Raw genomic sequence first — 18,940 nt, 5'->3', positions numbered from 1 at the left:
TAATTATCCACCTAAGATTGAATTGATGGTTTAGAGTTATACGGAGGATAAGAAAATGAAGGCACACTTTTGATTTAATAATCTCTAATAATTAATTTGAAAGTGTGTGAAACAGCTGTAATTAACCAGTTTTGATTATGAGATCATCAACAATAGAGATACTATGCAGATTTCAAGTGTGGTCTTTTCCATATGTGTGATCTCAAGATTAGGACCACTTCGTCTAAGTGCCCAATACTGAACATGAATAATTGTTTCAAAATGGTCATTTATTAATTTTGCACTATGCCTGGTGACTACAAGGTATTAAATGTTAGAACTGGAATTCACTTTCTACAAAGTTACACTTCGTAAAAAAATGTGAGGGAAGTTCTGAAATTTAAATTCTCCAGCAACTTTGGTTCTCTTTTTTCTTTTCTTAAGATTTTATCTATTCATGCGAGACATAGAGAGGCAAAGACATAGGCAGAGGGAGAAGTAGGCTCCCTGCAGGGATCATGCTGCAGAACTCGATCCCAGGACCCCAGGATCACAACCTGAGCCAAAGGCAGACACACTCAACTGCTGAGCCACCCAGGCACCCCAACTTTAGTTCTTTAAAACAAACAAACAAACAAACAACCCAGACATTTGTTTTCTACTTCTTTCTGCAAAAACTGATACCCTCAGTGGAAATCTGTAAAGAGCCACTGTAGGAAGCAGAAAGGAGAAAATAACTTTCCAATTACAATGACTGGACAAGACATTTTTTATTCGCATTTAACTGACAAAAAACAAAGAGGGAAGTTTGTTGTTTTAAATCTCAAAACAGGAGATGCTGTTTAAATACCAGGTGCATGATTTCTCAGACACATCCATTCTCAGCCTCAGAGGAGGAACCTTGATGCATCCAGCGTACTTTCTAAATGAAAATGCATATGTAAAAACTCTTGGACCAGAGAAGTTTCCTTGGGAACTGTTCTTTCTTACGGGCAGTTTATGGTTATATTGATAATATTAAATTTCTACTAAAACTTTACACTTACTCAGACAACACAAAGAAATAACTAGCTCAGGCTCTTTGTAATCTAGCAGCCTAAATCCACTTGAAAGACATTAGATCTTCCCCAAATGTTTCATGCATAAGGAGAACATATTATTCTTTAAGTAGGATTTTACAGCAGCTCATTCTTTTCTATAGCGCACAAAAACTCTTTAGAGTATGTACAGCAATTTTTTTAAAGAGTTGACTTTTCTCTCTTTTCCAATACAGGAATTACTGATTATTAACCAGGTCCAGCCACCCACCCCCACCCACAGGAGTGTTAGCCTCAGCAAAGCTCTAATTAGCAACTGGATCCCTTCCAGAATGCACATATCCCTATCCTGCTTCTCTTTTATCACAGTAAGTGTAGGCTCAAAACTAGTCACGTTCACATTAAGATTATCCAAACAAAAAGACTAGGAAAATTAATCTGCCCAAATTAAACACTTTAATAACATACAAGAAGAGTGTTTGTTAAAGTATAAATGACAAGTTTTATTGAAAAAGTAATCATCCTTATCATACATATATAATTCATTCTAAAGCACTCTTAGAGATCCTTCACATCATGTTTGGGGTACCACTGACTGTGTTCCGGTAGCATGGCCACTTACAAAACAGATTATAATTCATGAGCTATTATGCACTGGGATTTTTGCAAATAAGGGACTTCATGAGGCAGATTGGGGAAAAAAAATTAAAACAAACAACCTATATCCACTTACAAAAATAACAGTTCCCCATTGCGGACTAATTACTCTGCTTGGAAAATGCTAGTATCCTCATAAAAATCTGGTTAAATTATGGTGCAAAATTGGACTTTTCTGCAAAAGGGGCTCATTTCTGTGACATCTAAGCATTTCCCTGGGAGCATAGAAATGTTATTAACTTAATGAAACATTTCAGCCTCTTGAGTCTTCGTCAGGGGAATAGCTCAGAGGTAAAAATTTCTTGAGGACTGTAAGGAGAATCTGTGGGTCTGTAAGTGGAGGAAAAGAAACCACCATGAAAAAGTGCAACCAGCTGAGAACTCACCCGGAGGAAGGGATCAAAGATGAGAGGGTTGCCCCTAACCCAAATATTATTATTCTTCTATAAACTGCTGGAATGCTTTTTCCACTTCACTTTGAAACACTGCCATTTTCTGTGAATAAGCCACTGGGTTCCCAGGCACTACCTTGTGAAAATGCAGCTGCAGCTCAGCTTGGGAACTGCTCAATGTTGTGGGCACTGGTAAGAGTTCCAGGGGAGGGGCACCTGGGTGGCTCAGCAGTTGGGCGGCTGCCTTTGGCTCAGGGAGTGATCCTGGAGTCCCCGGATTGAGTCCCACATTGGGCTCCCCACAGGGAGCCTGCTTTTCCCTCTGCCTATGTCTCTGCCTCTCTCTATGTGTCTCATTAATAAATAAATAAAATCAAAAAAAAAAAAAAAAAGAGTTCCAGGGGAGTGAGGAGATGATCACAAGTCAGCCTTTCTTTCTGGGGAGGAGTCTGATCAGCACTGCACCGTATCAGCGACACTAAGAAAACTGACTGGGTAGGAGCTGGGAGGTGGGTAATCTGGGCATAAGAGGAACTCAGGAAGTGAGGCAGGCTGGGAGGAAGGTCCCACATCAGGAGAGGAGACCAAAAAAACTCAGGAATATACCTGGACCCCAAGGGCGTTAGGGGATGGGAAGCGTTGCAAAAATTGAATAAAGATCTTTGTTCTTAGGAAAAGAGGTGGAGATTTACTTTCCTTTCTCCACCTTGTTCGTGCTACCCTGTTTCTAAAACCGGAAACTCAGGCAGGTTTCCTGAGCATTGTTAAGTCCACTACATCTCAGAAGGCTTGGCCTGGGATCACCAATCTCCCATTTTCTGTGGCGAAGTGTTTCAAAGCCCACCTATAAGTCAGTTGTTTGGAGTATGATAGAGAATCCCTGCATAAGATGACTGACTGACTCATAAGAGCAATTCATTATGTGTATTCTCAGTTTTAGAATGTAATCAATGTGCTCTGCATCTCCAAAATATTTTCTAAGGTATACAGGGAAAAAAAAACGAACCTTTTATAAAGGAAAAAACAAATTCCAACACTTGTGTCATCAAAAGGAAACTTTTGTCTTGTACATTCATACACAGCACTGCTTCCTGCTGACACTTATTACTCAGCTGACAGTTAACCACTAAGAATAAATGTTCATTTTTAGACAAAGAGCAAATTCAACAATATATCACTTCAACCAACCCTTCTATTATTAGGGAATAGTTACAAATATTCTCTATGCAAGTACTTTATATCATTCTGGAAATACAATCAGAGGCAATGCTTTAAGGCTACATATTAAGGCTACCTGGTTTTCTGAAATATGTATAAGTAACAAAGATACTTTTACAAAAGAGTATAAATTAAACACTATTTCCATGTTAGGAAAAGAAATACTATTACAAGCCAACTAGACATTCACATGGTATCTTAAAATTTATTGCTATTACTATATAAGGCCGGATAGATTATTGCTCAAACTGCCCATTTTGAATGCCAAGAAATTCTCACTTCTTATCTTTTAAGCAAGGCTACATCAGAATAAAGACTTTTGAAATTAAACTTTCTTTTATGTTAAAAGAGAAATTTATTACAATAAAATAAGTGCAAGTATTATTAAAAATGCTGGTTAAAATTATAAAGTGTCTATATAATTTTTCTAGTATAAATATCAGAAACAAAATCAATAATTCTGTATGTACATAGATCTTTGAAAACATAAAATCATGCACAAGGACAAAATATAACTGCACGTTGTCCTTTTAGTTATCACTGTTCTCTTCTCCTGGTCCCGGATCATTCCAGAATATGAAAATATATGCCAGTTCCTCAGATTCCAAACTTCACAATTTCAGTGTTTTGATGTCATTACAGTCTCACCAAGTGGTTCTAGTTCCCGTATTTCCCTTTCTCAATAGATCTTGGACAAGAAGTTGAGCTAGAAAAATTGATTACAGGACCCAGCATGACACGTATTCCCAATGGTTCATTTAATTAAAAGTGGCTTAAGGTGTTTTATATATACATAGAAAAAGACCTACAAGGCATGAAGGACAGTAAGCACATCAACATGTGGATAAAGTTAAGCAGCTCGCCCTCCGCCTCCTACTTTGGAAAAGCCAGAGCCGTGAGGAAGTAAGGGCAACACAGAACTGCGAGGAGTGTGTGTGTTTGGTGGAGTGGAGATGGAGCGCATCACAGAGAAGGAGCTGGGGAGAAGTGTGTGATTATAAAGGGAAATTAAGCAGTTATTATCTATCCTCTCTTGCCTACCATGCTAGAGCAGGGGCTGCTTCCAGCCTGGCCTCCCTCTGTACACCCCAGGGGGGCTCTGTGGTGATTCTGCTCTCCCAGCACTATGCACACAGCCACTGCCTCTCAGACAGTATGAAGACATAGTGCCTCCCTACTGAGAGCAATTCCACAATGTGAAGAACAAGATTATAGATTTGGGCATTTCGCAAATACCAAAGGGCCTCTGAACTTAGGCATCAACACAAAGGCAGGTGAATCCATTTTTACAAATGCGCAGCTCATGCCCAGAGAGGTTAAGTGGGTAAGCCAAAGGGAAGACAGGGACGCTAGATGTGATGCTCATTCCTCTATGACAGCACTTATCAAACTTTAATGTGCATATAATTATTCACTTGGGGTCTCATCCAAAATGCACTAGGTCCATGGTGGGGCCTCTGAGTCTGTACCTACTGGCCGGTGAGGTGGGTGCTGTGCAGACCACACTTTGCGCGCCAAGGATCTACAACACAAAGAGGGAGCCACATCTGTCTCTCTGGGCCACAGGTACACCTTGGAAGTCCTGGGCAGAATGGACACTTGCTCCAGTGTTATCTGCCTACCCAAGCGCATCCCCCGGCAAAAGGTACACGGCGTAAGTGAGCAGCTGTCTACAAGACCATGTTAGTATCCAAGAGCACCATGACCCTATGAACAGCCAACAAATAACATAATTCAGCTTGAGGAAATGGAGAGGTCTATTTGCTGGAAATAAAACTTTTTCTCATGCAGTCCTTACAGTGAACATGATAAAGGTATAAAAAAAAAACAGCATATGATATTTCATAGTAAAAGGCCACATGCACACACAAGTACATATAGTATGACTTCTAAGAAATAAAATGCATTTTATCAGAATAAAGTGCTACCACTGCTCCCAGCTAAAATCATCTCCTCTTCCAAATACAAGGAAAAAACCTTGAATTGTAAGGAAAATGACTGCATTGCCTGCCAGCACAAGGCCACAGGCTCCCCATTTGATCTGAAACACAAAAAAAAGGATTAAATCTTTACTTTCTTCATATTGTACTCTTTGAAAATCTCTGTTATTTTCTGCATTAGAGTCATGCAATGAAATATTACATAAAACTGCTAAAAGGCTTAATAATATAACAGGCAGGAGACAGTGAACTATTCAGTAATTAGCCTAATTACTTCGTGATGCTAGATAATTAAGTCTGTATCATCCTTATCATTTTCCCCATTAGACGTATTTCTCAACTTGTTTTCAGCAGATGATGATTGCCTTAAGTAAAATACAAGCAGCCAGAATATAAAGGGTCCAATTATAATATTGGGTACTAAACGTTCTATACCCATTGCCTTCTTTCAGGAGAATAGGAATTGGAGAGTTATGGATTGGTCTGTTTCTTTTTAAAGCTTTAAATAATAATCTGCATACAAATGAAAACAGCTTTCCAGCTTGGCAGATCCTTCTAGGGGGGCAGAGTAAGGGATGAGAGTACCCTCTAGTGGGCATTTTTTGTTTTAACTTAACCAATAGAAAGAACATCAATGAAAGTTTCTTCGTGAGGGACACCTGGGTGGCTCAGCGGCTGAGCATCTGCCTTTGGCTCAGGGTGTGATCCCGGGGTCTGGGATTGATTCCTACATTGGGCTTCCTGCGGGGAGCCTGCTTCTCCCTCTGCCTATGTCTCTGACTCTCTCTGTGTGTCTCTCATGAAAAAATAAAATCTTTAAAAAAAAAGTTTCTTCATGAAACATGATGCATAAAACAAAAATCCTTACAGTCAAACATAAGAAGTACTAGTGTAAGGCACAAGAAGAATAAGGTCATGATGATTTTGCATTCAAAAACCTTCCAATGCTTCTCAAATTATCTAGACAGAGTTCAAGCTGGCATGGCATTCAAGAGCCTGCCCAACTGGGCTTCATCAACCTTTCTAGCCTCCATCTCAACCACATCCTTTTGGCTCCACACACTGAAATACCACATACTGCATTTTCACACTTGGGTGCCATTCCATATAACAGTCTTCCCTACTTTAATCAAAACCTTATTTATCCTTAGGGGCCTACATCAAATGCCAGTTGGAATGTCTTTCTTCCTGGTGCTCCTATGGTGTTGTAATCATGTTTCAATGATCACACATAATACATTTATAGTGTACTTACCCATCAGGCTAGTTTCTGTGCTCTCTGGAACAGAGACAGTATCTGGCTCTTATTCCTGGTATCTTACAAATAGCAGATGTTCCAAAGTTTCAATGCCACAAGTAAGATATCCAATGCCCCAAATAAGAGTTTCATGAAACTGAAACAGTATGTAGTTAGGGGGAATAAAAGCAAGTAGTATGAAAGACAGTGAACGTCAAAGAAGTGAATAAACTATACCCATGATATGTGTTTTGGAAACAAAAGGAAAAATTTTATATTAGATGTGAAGATGGCATCTTATTCATTGTATTTCTATTGGCCATGTAGTTGTTCCTCAAAATATGCCCACTGTATTGGGTTGAAAATTGTGTCCATGATCCTATTTGCAGGAGAAGAATCTGATGTGATGTTTACTTTGGAACCAAAAGAGCATTACTACCATAGTCTCCATGGATCGCTCTAGGAGGCAAGGATTTAAGCACAATTCCAGAAAATAGCTTAAAGTTGAAAAAGCAAGAAATCACATGGTCTGGCTAAAAGTTATAAGAGAGACAAAGAAAGCATTCTGAAAACATGGCCAAGACACCGATAGGGAGATCTAAAATGGAAAAGAGGAACTAAAAACACACTTGGATTTGAGTATCAAGCCTAAGCAATGGAAATGAAATTGATGTTCTGGACACAGCCTTTGAAGAACACTCAGCAACAACAAGGCAAAACAATAGAAAACAAAACTTACCACAGACACACGGGCAAGAATAACAGGAAATCCAAAGGCAGAAACAACAATTCCAGTAGTGAAAAAATATGCCAGCTCCCGACAGGCGCTACTTGTTGCGTCAGAGTCATATGTTGCTCTTTTGGCAATGAAATGGGGGATGGGAGAGATGGCGTGAAATATCAGGACAAACAGGGGCCAGTAAACGCTGTCAGGTGGACCCAGAAGAAACCCAAAAAGAAAAGCTATGGTTACATTTTAAAGACACACTGCATTTCAAAGTCAGAATTATCTTTGATGTCTAGGTCAAAGTCATTAATTTAATTTCAATATTCGTACATGAGATGATTTATACCAGGAACCAATAAGATGTAATGATTATAAGCTACTAGTCCATTAATATGTAGATAGTTTACATCGTGTTACAAAAAACAACTACAAGATGTGTAATCTAGAATCTTTACTGTTTTCTGTTATTATTGAGCTGTAATTTCTTAAAGACAAGCTTAGTCATCTTAGTCATCTTTGTTTTCCTTATAGAACACCGTACAGTGCCTTGCACACGCTAATTCAATAGAGATCTTTTGAGTGTATGCATGTTGGAAACCCTTTGATGGCTTAGAAAAACCCAGATTCTTTGCTCTGGCCTACAAAGCCTTATATGATCTGTCAGCGTCTTCCATTCATTTTGTGCCATCTTCTCTTCATTCACTCAGTCAGTAGCCATACCAGCCTTTTTTCTATTCTTTAAACACTCCTAAGCTCATCCCTGTCTTAAGGCCTCTGCACTAGCCATGCCCTCTGCTTGGAATGCACCATTCCCCCTCTTCTCATTGACTGGCTCTTTCTTATGTAATCTAAACTGAGAGGTCTCCTTCTAAAAGTGGCTTTCCCTGACCATTCAATTTCATTAATTTATTTATGTTTTAACTGAAATATAGTTCACACATAACATTACATTAGTTTTCAGGTGTACAACACAGTGATTCAACAACTCTTTACAAAATGCTATGTTCAAAAGTGTAGCTACCATATATGTCCAAATACATTGCAATTATGATGCCATTGACTACATTCCCTGTGCTGTGTGTTTCAACCCCGTGACTTACTCATTCCATACCTGGAAGCCTGCATCTCTCACTGCCCTTCACCCATTTTGCACATCCCTCCATCTCCCGACCCAGCCATCAATTTGGCCTCTTCAAAAAATGGTAACTGAATAGTTACATGCAAATGAATGAAACTGGACCACTTTCTTACATCATGTATAAAAATAAACTCAAAATGGATTACAAACCTAAAAGGGAGACCTGAAACCATAAAACTCCTAGAAGAAAACACAGGCAATATCTGACATCAGCCTTCGGAACATTTTCCTAGATATGTCTCCTCAGGCAAGGGAAACAAAAGCAAAATTAAACTACTGGGATTACAGTAAGATAAAAAGCTTTTGCACAGTGAAGAAAACCATTAATAAAATGAAAAGGCAACCTACTGAATGGGAGAAGGTATTTTCAAGTAGTATATCCAGTAAGATATTAATATCCCAAATATACAAGGAACTTCTACAACTCAACACCAAGAAACCCCCCAAATAATCCAATTTTAAAAAGGCAGAGGGGGACGCCTGGGTGGCTTAGTGGTTAAACATCTACCTTCGGCTCAGGTCATGATCCTGGAGTCCCAGGATCGAGTCCCACATCGAGCTCTGCATGGAGCCTGCTTTTCCCTCTGCCTATGTCTCTGCCTCTCTCTCTCTGTGTGTCTCGCATGAATAAATAAATAAAATCTTTAAAAAAATAAAAATAAAAAAGGCTAAGGACCTGAACAGATACTTTTCCAAAGAAGAAATACAGATGGCCAACAGACACATGAAAAGATGCTCAACAACACTCAACATCAGGGAAACACAAACCAAAACCACAGTGAGATATTATCTCACACCTGTCAGAATGGCTAGTATCAAAAAGGCACGATACAACAAGTGTTGGCAAGGATGTGGAGAAAAGGGAACCCCTGCACACTGTTGGTGTGAATGCAAATTGGTGTAACCACTGTGGAAAATGGTATGGACATTCCTCAAAAAAATTAGAGTTACCATATGATCCAGTAATTCCACTACTGGGTATTTACCTAAAGAAAACAAAAAAACCCACTAATTTGAAAAAGATATATGCATACCTATGTTCACTGCAGCCTTATTTACAATAGCCAGGATATGGAATATGGAAATAACTCGAGTCCATCAACAGATGGAGGGACAAAGAATATATGTGTATATGTGTGTGTGTGTGTGTGTGTGTGTATGCATACATACACATTAGAATATTACTCAGCCATAAAAAAGAATGAGATCTTGCGTTTGTGACAACATGGATGGACATAGAGGCTATCACACTAAGTGAAATACAACTGACCACCCATTTTAAATACTTCAAGTTATCCTTAAGCACATCACTCTCTTAGCTTTTTTTACACAACACTTATCCCTATTTGATATTTCCTTGTTATGAGAACAAGAATCTAATCTGTCTTAATCAATTACCATTTATCTCCATGGCCTAGAATGAGGTATTCCATTGATACTTACTGAATTAACGGAATGAATTTTATGAATGGAAGTCATAAAAATAAAGATGCTTACTAGCAAAAATTTTAGATAACCTTTATTATAAGAGGTAACAATACTGTAATGAAAATTTTAATGTTTTACGTTTATTAAAAATTGCCATCTGCTTTTCAATTACATTTTCTCTATAACTACTTCAAAAATATTTATCTTTATCAGGTAGTTATTATGCTTCATTTCTTGAGGGAGGAAAAAAGCATAGTCTCTACTCATTTTTATATATCCACATCACAGTAATATATATCACCACAACACAGATCCACCCTGATAGCCAGCACCATTAAGCAGAAGTTGTGGCAAAGCTATAATGTGATGAAAGTTTATTTCAGCCACAGATCTAGGAGTGCAGGATGGTAATAACCAAAAAGCAAGAACAGAAAAGGCCCTTTATCAAGAGGACTCAGGATGTAAACACTGAATTCTAACTCCTAATTTCAAACTATAGGGATTGTTGTGTGTTTCAAAAATCACCCAATCCTGGTGAAGGGACTTTTAGAGATTCTCTAGTTCGAAGTCTTTATTTTACCACTGAGGAAACAGAGATACAGAGAGGGGAAGAGGCCTGGAATAGATCCAGCTATGACGGACATGCCCACAGCCAGGAGCTCTAAATTCTTCCTAAAATACAGTGAGAGTTGTCTGTAAAGTAATCTAGGAGGGGCATCTGGGTGGCCCAGCAGTTGAGGGTCTGCCTTTGGCTCAGGTCATGAGCCCAGGGTTCTGGGATCGAGTCCCGCATTGGGCTCCGCACAGGGAGCCTGCTTCTCCCTTTGCCTATGTCTCTGCCTCTCTGTGTGTCTCTCATGAATAAATAAAATCTTTAAAAAGCAAAAACAAAAAATCTAGGAGACTACATTTCCATTCACAATAAGCCACCAATATTCAACTACAAGAACTAATAGAGAAGCAACCCTGCTTATACACAAAATTTAAATATTAAATGTATACTATTTGGAAAACATGTAGGCCAGAAATTGGCAAGCTTTTCCTGCAAAGACCAAATAGTAAATACTTAAGACCTTGCAAGCCACAAGTTCTCTGTCTCAACTACTCTGTCCCAGTAGTATAAAAGTAGCCGAAGATAGTACCTAAATGAGCATGGCTGTGTTCCTATAAAGCGTTAACTACAAAAACATGCATCAGGGTATGTTTGGCCTGTGTGCCAGTATGCTGACTCCTAATGAAGATGATAATCCTCGATCACCATTGTTATGACATAAAACTAATTTCTTTGTTGTAGTAGTAATGGCTCATTTGTCTGGGTTTTTTTTTTTTTTTGGGGGGGGGGTTGTTCTTTTTAACCTTATAGAGACCACAGAGAATTATAACACCTGGATTCAGAGTTGGTTACAGAAAAATGGTCGAGATTCAGAACATGAGTCCAATTTGAACATGAATCACTTAAAGCTGTGTGATTTGGGTTAAGTCTTTAACCTCTCTGGGCTCTGGGTCCCCAGCTAGAAATGAGGATAGCTTATACCCTTAATGCTAGACTCCCGTAACAGCTGCAAAAGCTCCAGACAAATATGAGTATTGCTTATAACTGCAGGGCTCCCTCTTGTGTTTAGACAATTTCTGTGATAGCTGGCTGGGACTGGGATGAGGACTTAAACTCATCAATGTCTTAACGACTGGCTCCAGTTGGTCTAAGTTAGTTCCATCATCTTCCGTGCAGTAAGTTGCTCTAGCCAATCACCTGGAAGCATCCCAGAACCTTTTCCCCTTGCTGAACCCTGACGTCAGTTAACAAAACCTATTAGTTCTGCCACCAGGATTTCTCTCCTTCCTTTCTACTGCTCTTGCCACAGCCCTACATTTTGCTTGACTTATGATGGTAGTGCCCTACTACTCACCCTGACTATACTCTCAGTACCTTGCTATCCACACTAACATTCTGGCCAGACTGACCTGAAAACCTAAACCCCCTCACCCTTTAAACCTATTTTCAAGCTATTTCTCCAGCTCCTATTGCCTGAAGTATAAAATCTCATCTCCTTTACAAGGCATACAGTGCCCTAAGGATGAACTCTACATCCTTGACCAACCCTTCTTCTGCCCATCCCAGCTACCCTCTATGCCCCACCATAACAAACCCCGAGTGGTTTTCTGAACAGTCCATATACTTTCATATATGTGAGCCTCAGCATATGACCTTCCTACTGCCCGAAGTCCTCTTTCCCCAGTTAATTATATGTCCTGCTTCCTTTTCTTCTTTACGTTTCTGCTCACATGTCACCCTCTCAGAAAGGCCTGCCCTGATCACCCTCTCCCAGACCTCTGGGCCCTTTATCTTTCATAACATTTCTACCACTGATAGAATGGATTTTTTTTTTATATTTGTTTATTGTCTGTGCTCCCCACGCTGAAATACACACTCTAAGAGAGGACCTGGTTCTCAGATTCCTTAATTCTCATAATGGTGGCTGGCATGCGGTAGGCACTCAACCAACAGCTGCCAAATAAATCTTTTTGAAGGTTCCTACTGCCTGGAATGTCCTTCCCTAACTCATCAGCCCCACAAACCCTAATACAGGCACCACGTCTCAGCTTAAAGAGCGCTGCTTCTCCGCAGCCCTTCCTGACTCTTCCAGAGAGACTCAAACCTGCCTTCTCAAAGCTCTCTGTGTACTGTACACTTGACTCCACCGCAACTCTCATCCTCCGGACCGGACCGTCACCTGCCTACCTCTCAGGTACAACTAGAACCACAGGCTCCTTGAGGATAGGACTGTGTCTTCATTCTTGTATCCCCAGTGGGTCCAGAGTAGGTGCTCAGTAGATGCTTATTAAACGAATACATCAAGTTTACAAAAAGCTTTTCTCTGCACAAATCCAACTGACCTGTGAAGGCATCTGGACTTCACTAACTCATTGGTGAAAGCTCAGTGCTACAGTGAACAAACTTGCTAACACCCAAACTAATGGTGACAAAGGCACAAAAAACAAGAATAGTTGTTTTTGAGATGATAACTTACCCATAATCCTCTAAGGCACATCCCAGCATGAGGAAAGTCAGCCCAATAGCCCCACTGAAGGATAATGCCACAAGAGCTGTGAAAAACAAAAACCCAGAATTAAAGGTCCCAGATCAATGGTGGCCTGAGGCTTGGAGGAGGAGGGGAGGAATGGGGAGTTCCTCCTAATGGGTATGGAGTTTTTCTCCTTCAGGTGATAAAATGTTCTGGCATTAACTAGTAGTGACGGTTGCACAACCTTGTGAATATACTAAAAACCACAGATTTTTGCACTTTAAAAGGGCTAGTTTGGGGACCCCTAGGTGGCTCAGTGGTTGAGTATCTGCCTTTGGCTCAGGTCGTGATCTCGGGGTCCTGAGATCAAGTCCCGCACAGGGAGCCTGCTTCTCCCTCTGCCTGTGTCTCTCATGAATAAATAAATAAAATCTTAAAAAAAAATAAAAGGGTTAGTTTTATGGTACATGATTTTTTTAAAAAAAGATTCTATTTATTTAATTGACAGCGAGAGAGCAAGTGAGCGCACAAGCAGGGGAAAGGGGCATAGGGAGAGGGAGAAGCAGGTTCCTTACTGAGCATGGAGCTCGGATGATGCAGACATTCGATCCCAGGACTCTGGGATCATGACCTGAGCCAAAGGCAGACACTTAACCGCTTAACCGACTGAGCCACCCAGGCACCCCTGGTATGTGATCTGTATCTCAATAAAAACATTCAGTTAAAGAAAAGATCCCCAATTTAAGCAAATATAGTGATTTACTTATTAGCTGATGTCACATTTGACGGGCAAATGACTAGCTATGTCCACCACTTTAAAACCATTAGGTGAGAACACTCTCAAGCATTCCCCAACCCCTAATATAGGAGTTCCATCTATTCATCATAAGACACCAGCCAGCCTGTCCACACAACTCCAGTGGAGAGAATTCACTACTGCCTGAGGCAGATCGTTTTCTTCTGACAGTATCCAAATGCTGGAAATCCTCTTTAAATTATATCCCAAACTGCCTCACTGTAATACATATACCTTTTGATCATTTTGCCTCCCCCAACCACAATACTTCAAGTATTTGAAGACTGCTTTCATGTCTTCATAGAAAATGATTCCCAACTACTATCCACTGAATAAAATATTTATTCCCTGCCTCTGTTCAACACTAATCTCTGAGGGGGTAGGAATGCATTTGTTCTTGTAATGCTGCTGAGTGGGAGATAAAGATTCAGGGCTGTTAAAAAAGCTCTGAGCTCTGAGTCACCAACAGGGGTTCAAATCTTTTTTTTTTTTTTTTTTTTAAAGATTTTATTTATTCATGAGAGACACAGAGAGGGGCAGAGACATAGAGGAAGAAACAGGCTCCTCGCAGGGAGCCGATATGGGACTTGAATCCAGGACGGGGATCACGCCCTGAGCCAAAGGCAGATGCTCAACTGTTGAGCCACCCAGGTGTCCCCAGGGGTTCAAATCTTAACATTGGACCACCAAGTGGTTGTGTGACCTTGGAGAGAAATTGAACCTCTTTCAATCTGATTTCTCACCTGTGAAATGGAAATAACAGTGCCACCTTCTCATGGAGCTTATGGGAAGTAAAGGAGATAATCTATGTGAAGTGTTTGGCAAAAGGAGGTGCTCCATATATAAATCTTGCCTGATGAAGGTATCTGCTCATTTTAGCAAAGTTCTTTGCTCAAGGTATAAACCCAAAGCACAGGACACAATTTAGCCAAATTTTCTTTTTTTTTTTTTTTTTTTTTAAATTTTTATTTATTTATGATAGTCGAGAGAGAGAGAGAGAGAGAGAGAGAGGCAGAGACACAGGCAGAGGGAGAAGCAGGCTCCATGCAGGGAGCCCGACGTGGGATTCGATCCTGGGACTCCAGGATCGCGCCCTGGGCCAAAGGCAGGCGCTAAACCGCTGCACCACCCAGGGATCCCTAGCCAAATTTTCTTCTCAAAAAATCCATAATGTTCAAAATTATTCACTAACTTAATTAACGTTTTGATTATTTCCTTTTACTTTAAGAGATTTGAGGAGACTGCTTTATAGGAAGATGCTAAGGTGCTTTCTAAAAACATCTGCAAGTATACAGACATTAGGGGGCAAGGAAGGACCATCAATTTTAATTTTTATATTTTTCCATGTGGTACATGTCACTTTTTAAAGAAACGCTTACAAAAGTAACTTTGCACACACTGTTTCACTACATATGGTCATTCCCCAGTTGGCGTTGTCCCTGCGCTGTGCCTCACCATCCATATCACTCCCTCCTGCTGGAGACCTTTCAGAGCTAGGAACCATAGTATCTTCTTTCTGTTTTGTGATACTGATCTCTCAAAGGTCACAAATGTACCTCCGGTTGATTCTTTTTTAATTTTTTAGGAAATCACATCCTCCGCTATCAAAGTTGGAGCTAACCAAGAATTCACCTTCATTTCTTTCCACTGTACACTTCTGCTGACACATTGCATTCAACCCCAAACTCCCTGGTACCACAAGGGTCCAGCCACATCTGATGCCGCAAGCCCAGAACAGGTCCTAAGAACCAGGCCTGCACATCCTACTCCACTCCGCACTTCTCTGCTTGGGTAGCCAGCAAGGACCTCGAATGCAACCTGTAAAACGGAAACATTTTACTCTCTCCTTCCAAACACACTTTCTCCCCTTTAAGTTCCATCTTGAAAGAACAACCAACACTATCATCACACTCTATCTTCGAGAAAAATCAGCAAGGCAAAGTGACTCCTCCCAGATGTCACTCAAACCTACTGCTATAGGCTGAATGAGTGTGTCCCCTCATCAGATTCATGTTAAACCCTACTGGCAATGTGACGGTCTGTAAAGCTTCTGGGAGTGATTAGGTCATGAAGGCGGGGCCCTCCTGGATGGGATCAGGGCCCTCATCAATGGGACCCCAGAGCTCCCTTGCCCTCTGCCACATGAGGGCACAGTGAGAAGACGATGGCTATCTATGAATCAGGAAGCAGACATTCATCAGCCCCTGAATCTGCTGGCATCTCGATCTTGCACTTTCCAGGATCCAGGGAATCCCTAAAGGAGTAAGACGACCACCCTCTTCTCTTGAACCCTGCGCTACTGCCCTGGTGCAGGCCCTCACCATCTCACACCTGCCTCCAACCGTGACCCTTCCAATCCACATAGCAGACAGTGATCTCTCCAATAAACGAAGCTGGTGTCACCCCTTCACAGCTGCTTCCACAGCCTATCAGTGTTCTGGGAACATGTTCTCTCCACTTGGCAAAAACTCTGTCCTTGCTCCATCCTCAGTAAGGCTTTACCTGACTGATCTTTTTAGATTTGATGCAGTGCAAAATTGCCTCTTTTGTGAAAGCAGTCCTTTTTCTCCCAGGAGCAAGGTTAAGGAATTCCATTTGTGTTAGTTTCCTGGGGCTGCTGTTAACAGTGTACTATACCGTGGACCCTTTAGAACCACCAAAGTTTATTTTCTCACAGTTCTGGAGGCTTGGCATCTCTAATCAAGGTGTGGGCAGGGCCATGCTTCCTCTGAAGGCTCTAAGGCAAGAATCTTTCCTTGTTTTTTCTTAACTCCTGGTGGTCACTGGCAGTCTTTGGTGCTTCTTGGCTTCTACCTGCATCATTCCAATTTTGGCCTCTCTTTCCCTATGGTGTTGTCCCTATAGCCCTCCATGCAAATTTCCTTTTTTTATAAGGACACCAGTCATTGCATTAGGGCACGCTCTAATGCAGTATCATCTTAACTTGATAACATCTGCCAGACCCTCTTCCCAAATCAGGTCACATTCACAGGTAGTGGGGACTTAGAACTTGATCATTAATCTCTTGAGGGATTCAATTCAATCCACAACACCATCTCTCTGCTGCTCTTGTTATCTAAGCACTGTTGAAGACTTCAACAGTAATATAATTATTTCCAGTTCTGTCACCCCAAAGTTGCTTTTATCTTTTTATCCCAAGCCACAGGTATACAGTAGTCCCTCAATAAAAGGGGAACTATCTGTAAAACAGTTCCCCTTTCCTTTAGTCCTTTGCCATTTCATAGTCTATCTTCCTTTTTACCACATCATGATTTCTAACACATTCACACATAACCTTATTATTATTTGATAGTTTTGGGGGGCATGACTAAACAGCACAGTCCAGTGCTGAGATACTACACGTCATCTGTTTTCTGCACCGGCTTCAGAGGGACATGCTACACACTGGACACGTGTAGCACAACGTCCAACCGGACACATGTTAACACAATGTCCAAGTAAATCGTGTTTACTAAACCGATATAAAAGTCAGCCATAAATAATGACAAAATGTGTCTGCGGCTAACAGCTCACATAAATTTCAGAGTGCACGCACATGCATGCAGATACAGTCTATACATGTTTAGAGCAGATGCTGATTAACTGGGAAGATTCTTGGGTACAAATTCCAAAGAGGACAGTAATTCCAAGATAGGAACAAGTTATACTACTCTAACCAAACATTAGAGATATAACGGTTTCCCACCAAAATAACAGGAACCTTCCAATAGCCTCTCCCGCCGCTGCCATCTCCCCTTTCTCTACAGGCGAGCAAGTCAGGGAACTGGTGTTCTCGGCATCCCCTTGCGGAACTGCCCCAGTCAAAAAAACACACACGGTACAAACACTCCTCCTTGTCTGTCCACAGATAAACACTAAAGTAGCGATAACACTGCACCTCTTCTACACCCCAAACTACGAGAAATACAGCGTTCCTGCGGCCTTTCCGTCGCCTGCAGTCAACTCTGCTCAACTGGAAAAAAGATCAGTACCGGGAGGATTAAGAGCCCCGAGGCCGAGGAGACTCGAGACAATGGCTGCTCCGGAGGAAATGGGAAACTGCAGAGCTACAGGAGGGAGGAGGAGAGGCGTCAGGGTGGACACGTCAGGAAGTGGAAAGAGACCCAGGCGGTCTGAAACTCGGCAGGGGTGGGGGCGGGGGCCGCTCCGAGGAACTGAGGAGCCGGGAGGTGATGCTCCGGGGTGGCCCGGCGTCCCAGGCAGGCACTGCTCCCGGCCCCGCCCGGACGGCCCCAGACAGCCGGGCTAGGGCGTGAGAACCTGCGGGTCCACCGCACCCCGCGGGCGAGCGGAGACGGGAGCGCCCCGGCCCGGGGGAAGCCGGTCCCCGCCCACGCGCTCAGGCGCAGCTCCAGGCTTAGCCCGGGACGGAGGCTCACCCCACCGCAGGAGCCGCGAGCTGGGCGGCCACCCATGTACCTTTAACACCCGCCATGTCTCCCGAGCTGGGGCCGCGGCTGCTTCCGGCTTCCTGCCACGGCCCGGCTGCCGCCCACACCCGGCCCAGACCCGGCCCAGCACCGCACCGCCGGGCCCGGGCCCGCCCCTCCACGCAGCCCCGCCCCCGCCGGTCCGATCCTCCCAGCTCGGCCAACCAGAGCCCCGCCCCGATCCGCCCCGCCCCGTCCCCGAAACCCCGCCCCCGCCTGTCCCGGTCCTCCCCGCCTTCCCGGCAGAGCCCCGCCCCGATCCGCCCCGCCCCCCGGAGCTCCGCCCCCGCCGGTCCCGATCCTCCCAGCTCGGCCAACCAGAGCCCCACCCCGATCCGCCCCGCCCCGCCCCTGGAGCCCCGCCCCCGCCTTCTCGATCTTCCCCGCCCCGCCCCCCGGAGCTCCGCCCCCTCCAGTCCCGATCCGCCCCGCCCCTCCCGGCAGAGCCCCGCCCCGATCCGCCCCGCCCCGCCCCCCGGAGCTCCGCCCCCGCCGGTCCCGATCCTCCCAGCTCGGCCAACCAGAGCCCCACCCCGATCCGCCCCGCCCCGCCCCTGGAGCCCCGCCCCCGCCTTCTCGATCTTCCCCGCCCCGCCCCCCGGAGCTCCGCCCCCTCCAGTCCCGATCCGCCCCGCCCCTCCCGGCAGAGCCCCGCCCCGATCCGCCCCGCCCCGCCCCCCGGAGCTCCGCCCCCGCCGGTCCCGATCCTCCCAGCTCGGCCAACCAGAGCCCCGCCCCATTCGCCCTGCCCCGCCCCCGAAACCCCGCCCCCTCCAGTCCCGATCCTCCCCGCCCCTCCCGGCAGAGCCCCGCCCCGATCCGCCCCGCCCTCGGAGCCCCGCCCCCGCCGGTCCGGATCTGCCCGCCCCGCCCCCGGAGCTCCGCCCCCACCGATCCCGGGCCCGCCCCGCCACCCG

General features: G+C 43.6%; 1 protein-coding gene across 4 annotated transcripts; it reads right to left on the bottom strand.

Annotated features, from left to right (window-relative positions):
• Window positions 1-1,494: 1,494 nt before the first annotated feature.
• Window positions 1,495-18,140, bottom strand: LEPROT (leptin receptor overlapping transcript). 4 transcript variants are annotated; one of them, XM_077892155.1, is made up of 5 exons: window positions 18,013-18,085; window positions 17,565-17,639; window positions 12,783-12,858; window positions 7,200-7,386; window positions 1,495-5,324 (listed from the first exon to the last, which is right to left on the bottom strand). In XM_077892155.1, the coding sequence occupies exons 1-5, from the start codon at window positions 18,026-18,028 to the stop codon at window positions 5,208-5,210; spliced, it is 471 nt and encodes a 156-aa protein (XP_077748281.1). In that variant the 5' UTR covers window positions 18,029-18,085; the 3' UTR covers window positions 1,495-5,207. The 4 variants fall into 4 exon arrangements, with proteins under 4 accessions (XP_077748281.1, XP_077748285.1, XP_077748284.1 ...); XM_077892156.1 differs by lacking the exon at window positions 1,495-5,324 and adding an exon at window positions 5,335-6,617 and having other exon boundaries at window positions 18,013-18,096; XM_077892159.1 differs by lacking the exon at window positions 17,565-17,639 and having other exon boundaries at window positions 18,013-18,140.
• Between the last annotated feature and the right edge of the window lie 800 nt (window positions 18,141-18,940).

This window comes from Canis aureus, chromosome 3 (assembly GCF_053574225.1).
Source record: "Canis aureus isolate CA01 chromosome 3, VMU_Caureus_v.1.0, whole genome shotgun sequence".
Taxonomy (NCBI): domain Eukaryota; kingdom Metazoa; phylum Chordata; class Mammalia; order Carnivora; family Canidae; genus Canis; species Canis aureus.
Note: the sequence above shows the minus strand (reverse complement) of the source record. Positions and strands in the feature narration are given on the sequence as shown.